The sequence below is a fragment of the Temnothorax curvispinosus genome, unplaced genomic scaffold (assembly GCF_003070985.1).
Source record: "Temnothorax curvispinosus isolate PA1 unplaced genomic scaffold, ASM307098v1 QBEX01000525.1, whole genome shotgun sequence".
NCBI classification, from domain to species: domain Eukaryota; kingdom Metazoa; phylum Arthropoda; class Insecta; order Hymenoptera; family Formicidae; genus Temnothorax; species Temnothorax curvispinosus.
The window spans coordinates 2,797,898-2,810,962 of record NW_020210305.1 but is presented as its reverse complement, the minus strand read 5'-3'; the positions used below and the strand labels follow the sequence as shown (position 1 = coordinate 2,810,962).

The 13,065-nt window shown below is 43.4% G+C and overlaps 1 protein-coding gene across 2 annotated transcripts in view; it reads right to left on the bottom strand.

The window, feature by feature from the left end:
• The window catches only part of LOC112454825 (zinc transporter ZIP11), a 36,496-nt gene that overhangs the window by 16,654 nt on the left and 6,777 nt on the right, over positions 1-13,065 (bottom strand). For both annotated transcript variants that reach the window (XM_025016420.1, XM_025016423.1), the window contains exons 3-4: positions 11,884-12,035; positions 11,496-11,581 (exon numbers count right to left, since the gene is read on the bottom strand). In XM_025016420.1, the coding sequence (XP_024872188.1) occupies positions 11,496-11,581; positions 11,884-12,035 (238 nt within the window). The remainder of the gene's footprint in view (positions 1-11,495; positions 11,582-11,883; positions 12,036-13,065) is intronic.

The following is a 13,065-nucleotide window of genomic DNA, read 5'->3' as shown; positions in this document are numbered from 1 at the left end:
GAGGTATGGCTCGGTTAAAGGAGCGTGTTCGACGAGAAGCAGAAGGAAGTCGAGGAACAGGATGAGGCGGGATGGTTCGGTTCCGAAGGAGGCGCAAGGATGTTAGGGATTCAGCCGCGCGCGCGAGAAAGAGAGGAAGATATAGAGAGGGGTACCACACTACGTCTATCGCGTGCACGAGCGTGCGTACACATATATATGTGCACGCGCGCGTAAGCGAGCGAGACGGAGTATCGGGGAGCGGGAAGGGGATAGCGCGGAGAAAGAGAAAGAAAGGAAAAGATTCGCGAATTCGCGTGTGCGCCCGTGCGGGAGACACAGAGAGGAATCTGAAAAAGAAAGAAAAAAGGGACAAGCGGAATAGAGGAAGAGGAAAACTGAAAGAAAAAGAAAGAAAGAGAGAGAGAGAGTAAAGAGGCTTCGTTTGTGGTGCATGTGTGTCATACGTACGTGTGTACGCTAAAATGAGAGAGACAGGAGAGAAACGAGATGAAACGTCGAGCGCGTAGAGGTGCGGAGCGATGTGTCTGTGCGCGAGAGAGCGAAGGGGGCGAGAAAGAGGGACCGAAAGAGACAGACCGAGAGGAGGGGAAGAGAAGGGGGGAGGAGAGCACAGAAAGAAAGAGAGAGAAAGGGAGAGGGAGACCATGGAACGAGAGAACGCGGAGGAGGGCGAGAGGGGCAGGAAGGAATGCATGGGAACGAGGCGCAAGCGGGCCGACCGCGATTTGCCCGTCCCGCATTCCACCAACGCCAAGGCGAGCTCTCCGGCTCTTTCAGCTCCGTGAGTCCCGAGGGGGGGAGGGACAAAGGGGGGAGAGAGGGCCACCGGCCACGGACTAACGCCATAAAACCATAAGACCGTAAGATCAACCCCGACGCCGCCGCCGCCGACGCTGCTGTAGTATCCGTCTCGGTCTCGCGTCGCGATCGCAGTGATTACGCACCCTCAACATAGGGATGTTCCTAACTCCTACGCTTTACCCGACGCGGTAGCTCTATCGCAGCCACTTGAGCCACTACGACTGGCCCTCACACGTAATTTTCACATGCAATTCTCAAAGTGACATATCGGTTTTACTGTTATTCCGCTTCCTCTTTTCATCCGTCGATCGTTATAACTTCGAAGTTACAATAATAGCTATTCCTAGGTTTACGGGTCTTCGCAAGCGCGGATTATAGTGTACATTGAGAGATATATATTTGAAAGCCGCGGATAAGGATACTAAGTACCGCTAACGATCGTGACATTTTTCGATTACTCATCTGCGAAATGCGCCCCGCGTGATTTAGCTTTATTATCGCGCACTTCTTTATCATTCTCAGCCGAGTAATACACCGTCAGCGTTCGCAACCGGAATCAATTAGCTCGCATTAGACCGATCGTGTCTAATCGGAGAGAGAAAGAGGGCGAGGGAGCAAGTGAAGTAGAGATACAGGGAGAAGTGCTCCGAGTTCCTCGCGTATCGCGGTATGCGGCGAACAAGATTAATCGCCGGCGAGCAGCAGCTACGGGTAAGGTAAGGTAAAGCAGGTGTCTCGGGCAATGCAACAAAGAGCTGCGATGCCGTCGTACACTTCGCATTAGGATCTTAGGTGTCTCCGCGACGAGGAAGAGAGTAAGAAGAGGGCTGGCTAGGTAGAACGGACGACAGGGAGAGAAAAAGAGAGACAGACAGAGAGACCGCGGGCCGCAGGTCTCGGTGAAGTCCCCGCAGACGATCGTGAGGTCGTCGTCGAGGGACATAACGGATCCGGCTGTTCCGAGTAAGGTACACGGCGCGCATGCGTAATGCCGCCGCATTCCAGGCATTGCGAAGTCGCTGCACCACGTCGCGTCGTGCCGGTACATCGGCCCGTCGATGAAGAGAGCGGGCGAACGAGCGAGCAAGCGAGCGAGCGAGCGAGGAAGAAGCGCGGCGGCGAGTCCAGGCGATGAACGTGAGGAGTGCATCGCGCATCGACCGATCGACTGTCAGACGCTCGCCTAGGAGATGCGCTTAGGACGTACTGCCGTCGTCGGCAGCATAGCACGGCTCTCCTCGCCGAAAAGAAGGAAATCGTTGGAATGCAGCTCGATGCAGCTCCGCGGGACTCCACTAATCGTTCAAGGTTAACGTAATCGACCATCGGTGCGCTCTCCTTCGCGGGATGTTCTCGTAAACATCACTTAAACTTAATCAATATTTAATTGATTCTGTTTCTCTTTTACACAGAAAATACGGAGGATTAGTTGAACTTCGGACTACAATCCTTTAAGGGATTTTGTTAACTCGCCCATTGCACGCAGAAGATTTCAGAAATATATCGAATTGATTTAAGAGAGTAATAATAAATCTAATTAATTTTGTATAAATAAAAAAAATTAAAGAATTAATATTGGAGTTTATAGGAACAATCCTTTAAGAGTCGTAATATCGTGAAGGATTATTTTCGTGTTTGTTTTCGATAACGAAGTTTGCTCTTTAAATTTTAGTTAAAGCAAAATTCGAATTCGAATTAAATTATCAAAATAATATATTTTATATTTGTTTAGATTTAAGAAATAATGGAATGATTTGTGCAACATTTTAATGATTGCGTATCATAATTTTTTACATTGTTACATTACATCAAGTTGTTTTTATAATATCAAATTTTTATGGCGATAATTTTTGCATTTAACTTAAATCGAATGGATTCCTTCATTTTAAAGCATTACGATGAGTATACCTAGTAGTAGACCATAGAAACGCGAAAGGCTAAGAAGTTATACAAGTACTTTATGAATCGACGATTGCTAAATTAACGTATGCTAATCGCGATCCGTGTGTCAGCGCGTGTATTGCGCGGCAAGTGACATAATTGTTGAGAAATCTGCAGTGCGGTAAAGTGCAGCAGGTGCCGCGAGGCCGATATAAATTTTAAAGTCAGGTTTTAATAGTTCGTGCCGCTGCAGCGGCGATTGGAAGAGGAAGCAGGGAGAAGAAGACGGAGCGAAAGAGGAAGGAGACGAAGGAAAAGGTATCGGCAGGACGAAGGGGAGAAAGGAGGGGGGGCCGCGAGGGGACGCGTGAACGCGAAATACGAGACGGGAGAAGTATCGGCGTGCCGTGGAATGTCACTAGCTTAGAGAACGTCTCGCGAGTCCAGTTCTCAGAAACGCGCTCGACTCGCGAACGGCCGTGCCTGAATGATTATAAAGTGCACCGGCGAAACGGGAAGAGATGCTTATCGGCGTAATCGCGCTTCGTGGAATAATGAGGCAATCGGGGGAATCCGTGAAAGGCGAGACCACGGTAATCGCGAATGCGGTCTGACGAACGCGGAGGACCCTTAAGGCTCAGAAGTGTCGTCACTCGATCGTCGATCGTTCGCTCGTCGCTGGAGAATTCCCCAGAAGTTTCCGATAAGGGAATTGCGTCTTTAAATTGCAAGAGCGGTGTATCAACATATTTTAGGCCTTCATGTTTTGCTAAATTCCTTTCGTTTCTAAAGAAAAAAAAATTACGGTGGCAGATGTACCAATTCGGAACCAATTTTTTTTTATAAACGTAAGGATTGCGAATGTGACGTATAAGATATCGGTTTCTTTTAGAATTCCTTGTATAATTAAGAAGTAATGAAATTTGAAATTAGATTAATTACTTTTTTATATGAAATAGGAAAAAATTCTACGTATATATATTCTGCTATTTATATTTGTTCATATAATTTTTGTGACAATTTAAACTATAAAATTTGAAATAGGTAGACACAAGGTATAAATACACGAATAATTATAGCGTTTTCAACTTAATATCGTTATTCTTGACCCGCGCTCGTAATTAAATTATAATACACATAAAACTTTTATCTTCGCTAATATCGTAAAACATAGCGAACGAGTATTAAAATTCTTATTAACATTATCGACATCGCCGACCACCTTTTTGCCTCGCTTTATATCTTTGCGCACGTTAAACTCCGCGATTGCTAACCGCAGCGTGTATTACGTTAAGATGTCAGAAGCGAGAAATTGTACGTGATTTTCTTCCGTCGTGTTGTTCGTCGCGGCAAATGATAATATTTTTCTGTATAATAACCATCACGTGCGTCACGCGAGAAGCAAAGAAGTACGTTTTCTCGATAATCTGACGTGGCAACGAATTCGGAAGCGTCGCGGTGTTTCGGCGGTATATCGGTAAAGGAGGAAATGTGCGATGTGCGGCTCCCCCGTAATTTACATGCCGACGAGCACGAGATCGGGAACGAGTGTTCGAGGAACTGGTCTGTCTCTCGCCGTGAAAATCGCCGACAACAGAAATTACTCCGACATGCACGGACCCCTCCGTGCTAAAGGACGGTGGTCTCTCGGTAACACGACGGGCCTGTATCGCGCCTAACTGCACGCGCGCACGTGCATCCATAAGTGCGGCATGCCTGAGCGGGAAGTGCTATATCGTACTTGACTTCCGTCGCTATTAGCACACGTCAGAATTAGTTTTCCGCGTGAGATAAGCAACGTCGGGTACAAAGTGCCCACGACGATTAAGGATACGGAGAACGGGCCCACGGTTTTACTAGGACCGTAACAGGAACCAGGGCATGTCACAGTCGACAGAACGCCGGAGAACGTCCCCCGACAGTTGAGAGAGTTATTAATTCAGCATATTGCCATGTTTAATGCCAATTATATGAACATTGACGATTAAGCGCAAATAATATTGCAGTATAAAACTAAAGCGATCCTTTAGAATTCCATATTAAATATCTTGATAATTACGTTGAGACTGTTGAGAGTTAAACAGAATTCTGGAAAGTTAAAGTCTATTTGAAATTAAACGAACGATATAATTTTGTTACTCAATTACATCAGTAGTTTAATCTCTTTCTCTCAAGTCTTGCCATTCACAATAATTGGCACTACGACGTTCTTGTCAAAGAAAAGTCGATCGAAAGGTCTGTCGTTAATGTTTAATGCGATAAGAAAGGGCATTCTATTTATACCTGGCGGCACAGCATCGGAAAGTTAAACGCCACTCTCGTGTCCGACAATCCGATGACACAAATTAAGAAACCTGGGGCGTCGTTGAAGATAAACATAGCAATATCGAAAAAATCAAAAGCTCTTTATCTCGATCTTTACGGCGTATCTCAAACTGGACGTGCACAGGATATCGAGAAGAAACGAGAACAGAATGAAGATAAAAGAGAGAGGGAGAAGTATGAGGGAGGTAAATTTTGGGGAGGAGGGAAGAGAAGGTAGAAAGAAGAGCCAATACAAGCGAAGATGTAAAAAGAGAGGATGAAGAATAAGGATGAGAAGATAGCAGAGAAAGAGAGAGAAAGAGAGAGAGAGAAGAAAGAAGAAAGAGCCGCGGTGAGCGCCGGTCGACCGGTATATAATAAGGCAGCCGGGAGAGGATAGCACTGAAATGAGATGGTTTCGTCGGCAGCTTTGTCCGGCGCCATGTTTAACATAGCACCACCTCATCTACGTGGCGTAGCGACTCGGGGGACCCCGCGGTTCCTGCGTTTTTACACATGTTCTCTCTCTCTTTCTCTCTCCTTATCCTCTCATCCCCGTCGTTCTCTGACCTCCTCCTTGTTCAGAAGCAGCTCCGCGAAAAAGGACGAATAGGAGAACAACGGGGGAGAAGGACGAGAAAGAGAAGGAAGGGTCAGTGTATACAAATCAGATTCTCGCGCCCTTTGTGAGATCGTACTCCGCCTACGGTGATTCGAAACGCTGTCCGCATTTACGGCGCGTCGTAAATAAATTTCGGAGAACGCGTTCCCGGACTCCAGGGTACGCCCGCGACTGTAATAAAAGATGCTGTTTTACGTTATCGTGTAGCAGCGGGGATGTTATCCGTCACCGAAATCATCCACGAATTAAAGCATCAAATATATCGGCGATGGCGTTAATTCTAGCATAGCTATATGCCACGTGCAAAATGTATCAAAAAGTAAGACAATATTTTTAACGCGAATAGAGGGAAGAAACGAATGATAGACCTACATTCTCGTGGGTAGTGAGTCAGTACCGGATCTCCTTGAGCGATTTGCAACGGACGCAAATCGGCCTATACCTTTCCATCTACCTACTACAACACCTCTCTCTCTCTCTCTCTCTCTTTCTTTTTCCTTCAATTTCTTATCGTATCTCTCCGTCGGTCGTTCTGCAACATCGGCGGCAGAAACTGCGAAACGTTTCATTCATGATTCTTTCAGCGCGGCAGCGTACCGGAACTTATTGCCACCTCCGCCACCGCGGGAGTTATGTTTCCTTGGAAAGGACGCGACGCGAACGTAGGTCGGTTGCTGATCAATCGACCGAGCCTGTCGCAGCCCGAGTTGCGCAAAAATTTCATTTCCATAACGATGACGTCTCTCGACGGCGTTCTCCTTGACCGGGACGCCGTGACAACGATCTCCTTCGAGCCTCTTTTTTTATCTTGCCTATTGCGGATATTGCAAATCGATAGCGCGATTTATGGACGGGAAACTCGAGTCATAGGATCACGATGCTTATGTAACGGATACGCTAGCAGATTATTATACCGTAGTAATTTGTCCTCAAAAGTAAAAGAAGCAATGGCATCTTTTTTATTGTTTCCCTTCTTAGATCTATCGCACTTCCTGTTAACGATGTATATCAATATTATGCAAAAAATTACAAATAATTTGAAAACGTTTGAAAAATTGTCCAGTATTCATAATAATTCTAGAACAAAATTTAATGCGAGCACTTTTAAATTTAGATGCTTTCCTATTCCGAAGGAAAATGTACAATTAATTAATAAAATAGTTAATCTTGCAGATCTTATTGAGAAGATTGGCCTTCTCTCCAATGACCGACTCGGGCGGGAGCACCTCTCGCTCCAAAATTAGAAACTCGCATCTCTTCAAACGCCCTTCTTAGTTACTCATACAAGGTCCATCGTTAAAAGCAAGCGCGACCAGCCCTGTACATATACAGCGAACTCCACGACGCGGACCTGCAGCGCAGCTGAAAATATATGCAGGACCAAGGGGGTTAATCGCAATCGTCGTGAGAATGGTATGTCGTTCGTTACGAACTGGTCGAGACAGAAAAGGGCATGGGCTAGGGTCGCCCAAGGCTGAACGATTTTTCCAAACGAGCATCGAGAGCGTGTCTCTCTCTCTCTCCCCTCCCTCCCCCCGTCCTTCTCTCTCTCTCTCTCTTTCTCACCGTGGTCGAAACAGGACCAACTACTACTCGGTAGCGCCAAAAGCGTTACAAAGCGCCGTTGCGTGCCGTTGTCAGAATTTCTCTCTTATTAGGACTTGCCAATAACGGGCGCACGCACACCGTGGGAAGTTTCACTTCCGAAATGGATGTCGGCTACCGCCTTACGCGACTCACTACCGTCGCTTTTCGATCGCTTTTAAGGTGACGGCGCTAATTACTTCCCGAGAGCGACGCGAAAGTTCCCAGGTCGGGTTGTAGGTTGTAGTCGCCGTGAAAAATCCAGGCGCTTTCGTTGTGATATTAATTGCCCGGTTTCTCATTGACGTTTTTAACCGTCGCCGGGAACAAGCTCTTATCTCCATTGTCGTCGGAAACGGACAACGTTGCTCAATTTTGCATTACATCGTCGAAACGGAACAGTTATTCCGTTCATAATTAAACGTCGCTCGCGACTTCTGGTTGCGATAACTAAATGACGTTTTCGCGTTCTCGTTCGAAATTAGCGCTACGTATCGGTACGGTCATACCTGTTGCGATATGCTAACGGAAAATATGTAGAAGAAGTTGACAATTTCATCATATACATGAAAAGTAACAATTAATATTATTAATATTAACAACGAATAATATTTGCATACTTAATGATCAGTTATTTTCGTAAGAATCTATTTTCATAAATAACAGTTCAAAGTAATAACGAAATAGTTTTCTTACAAAATGGTCTTTTATATAAACAATATCTTTATCTTGGAATCTTTTATAGAACAATCTAACAGCTTTCTTATCAAAATAGGAAGAATTACAAAAATAATAATAAAATAAAATAAAACCGTTAAGGCAGAAATAACATCATTTATAAATCGATCGTAAAGCACCAGGCAATCAGCGTGAATCGACGATATCTGTTTTAAGCAATTTTTTGAATTGTTGACCACGGGTGAGTGAGGCATATTCACCAGTGTAAGAGAAGGACAGCGCGCGTCATTATTTACCGTCCATTCGCCTCTATTGTCCGTGCGCTTATCGCTATTGTGCGGTTTTATCATTCGTTTATTACGCGAGATTAACAAAAACACATATTGCCTACTTCCCTTCGGTATCTTATTTACAACGCGAGTAAATCATTCGCTTTAAATAAAGAATGAAGCCTGTGCCTAACAATAAGCAACAAAGGAGCTCCGCGGGCATACGTTGATCTTTGCATTCGCGAGTACCAACGCGTCCTTCAAGTTTTCGATTTTCTCGTTAACGAGAAAGACCAGCCTACGAGCGTCGTTTGATTCTCAAACGCGAAACAACGCGGGGAAAGGTTTGCTTAGTTAACGTCGTTGTGTAAGAGCGATACATGTAAGCGCGATGTGTCACGTATCCGTTCGCGAATCACGTAACGATCGTAAATAAGTCGTCAGAAACAGCGAATGCCCGTGTATGGAAGGCGCTGTGCGAATTGCACGGCGGTGTACGTACGTCAAACGACAATGATCCGGAGGCCGGGCGAATCGGAAATAACGCTTCGCGTTGTGTGCACGCGCACGGTCACGTGCGCGCGCGCGCGCGCTCACTCGACACGGTGATAAGCCTCGGTCTTTTGCTCAATATCGCATTAAGATTAAGATCTTTCGCTAGATTAACCTTGCGCGATTATAGCTTCATTAGGAAGAACATAAAGCCGCCTAAGGTGCGGCGCTTCTACAAACGTCACGTTACGAAGATATTACTGAGAACAGGTGTGCTGCATACCTGCAATTCTTTAATTTGCAATTTTTTTATTTTACAATTTATCGTTATTTTATAATTTTACTATTTTTATTTATTAAAACTGACATAAAAATTTTATTCTAATTTCGAGATCAATTTCTACAAGTTTGTCTTTGACAGGAAATGTATTCGATAGTTAGATGAAGAGCGTTTTCCGTTGACCAATTAACATCCAGACTTTTATCCTTTAATTAATCATGTATAAAAAATAAAAAATTGTTGACCTCCAAATAAAGATTGTCGCAGCTAATGGATTATATCTTCGGCCTCTCGCGTTTCGTATGACTTCAACATTTTAACATTAGCTGGACGCAAATATCAACATTCAATCAATAAGGCAAAAAGCACGTGACAGATCTTAATTGCATAATTAATCTCAATCAATCATAGGGATGTGTCAATAGAAGCACAATAAAAAATAACGGAGATACATGTCTTACGTCAAAGTGTGTCAATTCGGAGCGTCCACGAGAGGGGATAATAACCAAAAGAGATCCCCGGAAATCTCGATCTCTGAAAAAAATTTTCTCCCCGAGATGATTCCGCAAAAGTCGCCCGCGACACGAGTCGTCGCCAGCGTACACGGCGAAATTCTCGAAAAGCAAACCGCGGCTCTCGAGGGAAGAAAGCGAGTTCGAAGACACCGGCCGGAGGACGGCGAGTTTAGAGCGAGCTGACGCGACGCGGGGGGCGGCGAGGGGGCCAGAGGGGGCGAGCAGCAGCAGCAGCAGCGCGAAAGAAGAAGCGGGGACGGGAACACGTAGGTGCGGGGTAGGTAGGTAGGTAAGCGGAGCGCGAGGAGGCGCGGGGGAAGGGAAAGGAGGGGACGCTGGAATGGAATGCGCGGCGCCTAGGGCTCGTCGGATTCCAGGGCCACACGTGCCCTTCACTCCCTGCGCGCCCGCGCGCGCCACAGGCAGGCACCGAGCGGAGCCAATAAACTTCGCCTCCAACTGGCGGCCGCGGTCGACCACCATAGAGCTCATTCATGGGGACCTCCTACCACGCCGTGCCCGCGCGGGCCGAGCCAGGTCGGTGCGGGTGCGGGCTCGGCTCCGCGCCTCCTCCGCCTCCTCGCTTCAATCTTCAATCGCTCGCGATCCGCGCGGCGCGTCGACGTAACGCGCGGACGCGGACGGGGTACTTACTGTCGCGATTAGAACGAGGATTTTATTGAGATTGAACGCGACAATTCGCACTTACTTGCTCTGCCCTGCTTTGTCGCTGATAGAATTTGAACGGCGAGCGGCGGAACGGGGAAAGATGGCGGCGAGGGAGATGCGTGGAAGTTACGTGCGGCAGAATTCCAATCTTCTTCCCTCTCCTTCTCTTTACGCGCTTCTCCGATCGAGCGAGCATTTCGGAATGCGTGGCGAACGAAACGCGACGGGCCGAGAAAGTTTTTAACCCGTATATACGCATATCACTAATCTCGGCTTCCTCTCGTAGAGAACTACGTCTAAATTTTTACGCGACGCCCCGGCGACTGCGCGTTGCTGCCATCTAACACGGAATTCGGACTTAAGTGTACTCAGCCGGTATCCTCGCCATCGGTAACAAAGATGCTCGAAAGATATCTACCGCAGAATTAGAAAAAAAATAATTCGAACAATATTTCGTAGATATTGAATTTTTCGTTTAATACGTTTGATAGTTTCTTCGGTTCTCTCTCTAGATAAAAATTTTATCCTGTTCTTATTACATTAACGATTAGATTGAGTTAGGTTGTTCATCGATACAAACCTGTTGCTTATCTCTTATAAGAAAAAAAAAACAGGATTGTCTCTTACAAGCGTAAAATTACTTTTATTGGTGCCATTTAGATTCGCCCGGTATTCCTCTAATATAACGTTCGTACTTTATTATACATTATACAAAACTGGTTACTAATTAAAATAAATTCCGATACGATATAAATACCACGACTCCTGTAATCGAAATGCGAAGCGGGATGCGATCTCATTTCGCTTTTTAAATTTCAAACTCGTTTTCTATTCACGGATTATATTATAAAAATAATGTAATATATGTGTGCGAGCGTGTAATATCTGCGATATTTAAAATCCGCTTTGCCAACCTTGTATTTAACCTTCTTGACTCGCGTAATCAATTGAATAGACGAGATTGATCTAAGCTAGTAATACAGCCTTTATTAAACATTGTTAGTAGAGCGCGTCATCGCGTAACCGGGCAACACATTATTTTCTTTTTAAAAGCTCTTTTTAAATTAACATATCTTTTAATCGATAATTAAATTTAGTCAGTATGAAATCATCTGTCGCGATATGAAATATTTTGACGGTTTTATATCGAATCAACAATTAACGTTTAATAAAAATGTACTAGAATCAATAAAAATGCCAATATCTGTCGAACGTGTACTTTATCAGATATTTGGACCTATAGAGGGTATTATTCAGATCTTGTATAAATATTCTGTTATTTGGCGTATCTAATTATGCATTCCTTGCATTCTTGTAATTGTGCAATCCAATATTTACGTTACAAGCTACGTATCCTGTTTTCGGTATGTACGTGTTTGTATTATCTCTGATCTTACCTTGCATTTTCAAAAGTTGCTGATGCACTACTACCTATTGCTCCGAAGCCCACACCAACCGCAAGACCCTCAGGAATATTGTGCACCTAATTATAAAAGTCGAACGATTATATATATACATATCTATATATTATACTTAACTTCTAACTATATAGAGGGGTAAAAACCAGAGTGGTGTAAGTCAAATTTTTTTAAATTTTTTCTCGTGTGCTTAGATGCAATTTCTACAATATATAAATTGAATCTAAGCACACGAAAAAAATTTTTAAAAAATTTGACTTACACCACTCTGGTTTTTACTTTTTACCCCTCCATATATAAAACGTAAAATAGATCTAAGCAAGTGTATATAGTTCGCATGATTATTTACTATCTCGTAGAAATATACCGTAATTGCGACAACTAGCAGCAATATCCTCCGCCACTGGTTATTCTTCGCTTCATTATTAGGATCCTCGTAAACCGTTCCGATTTCCGCTGACTCCGATGATCTGTTTATATTCGTGATTTGTCGGCGTCTACTATTCTGTTCGTAGAAGCCTGAAAAATCAAACATTCACAACAACATTTACCACATCCCGCCAGCGCAAAATTTTCAAAAACTGAGCCACGAGCACAGGGTCACCTCATGCAAATGCAATTTGTTTAAGATGAAGGACTAAGAGAAGGAAATCTTCACGCACGTGATACTTTCGATTAGAATTTGTTGCAGCTGGATTCGTTTAGGCAGGATTAATAAGATCAGTTTTTTTTTAAAGCTCCATAGAACTTTCCACACAGATCTAAAATGTTTATTTTTTATTGGTTTTATTTTTTTTTTTATTTAAATATATATTATTAGGTAATGTTTTACACGGACGTGCACTTTGTATTAATGGTAAGTTTAAACTGAATATTTTTAGTTCTGTTTTCGTTGTTCCACACTTTTGATCACATCACACTCGGTAGGGATTTATAATTTAAGTTTAGCTGCTGTATTTAGCTGAGTTGGGTCGGATATTTTTATTTATATTGGACCTGTGTGTTTAAGTTCCATGTATTTCACTACGAACAATATCATGCATATGCTAATACAAAGCTTTGGGAAATTTTTGGAGTAAATGTGAATCAACTATTCATACTTCTATCAGACGTCACTTTTTATATGGAATACATATATTATATTAATTTATGCAAACAATATATTTTGGAATAAGCAATGGTCTCTGCATTAATATCTAAAGAAATTTATTTAGATATTAATAAAAAATTGTTAATTAGTATTTTATATATAAATTTAATCAATCACACTTAATAAGAATTTTAATTTTAAGAAAATAAAATATTAAAATATAATAAGAAATATTTTAATATTAGCGAGTATATTCAAGGATGCATAATATCCCAGGTAGCACATATTAGTTTCATATACGTTTATACGTTTTTACTTAAATTAATTTTGTCCTACCGGTCTTAATCTATTTGTCATCGGACAAATCTGAGCTTAGAAAACTTCCAACAGTTGCAAAATAAACATTCTGCTGAACGTGGCCATTGAAAGAACATTTATACGTGTGTTCCGTTTTGAAAA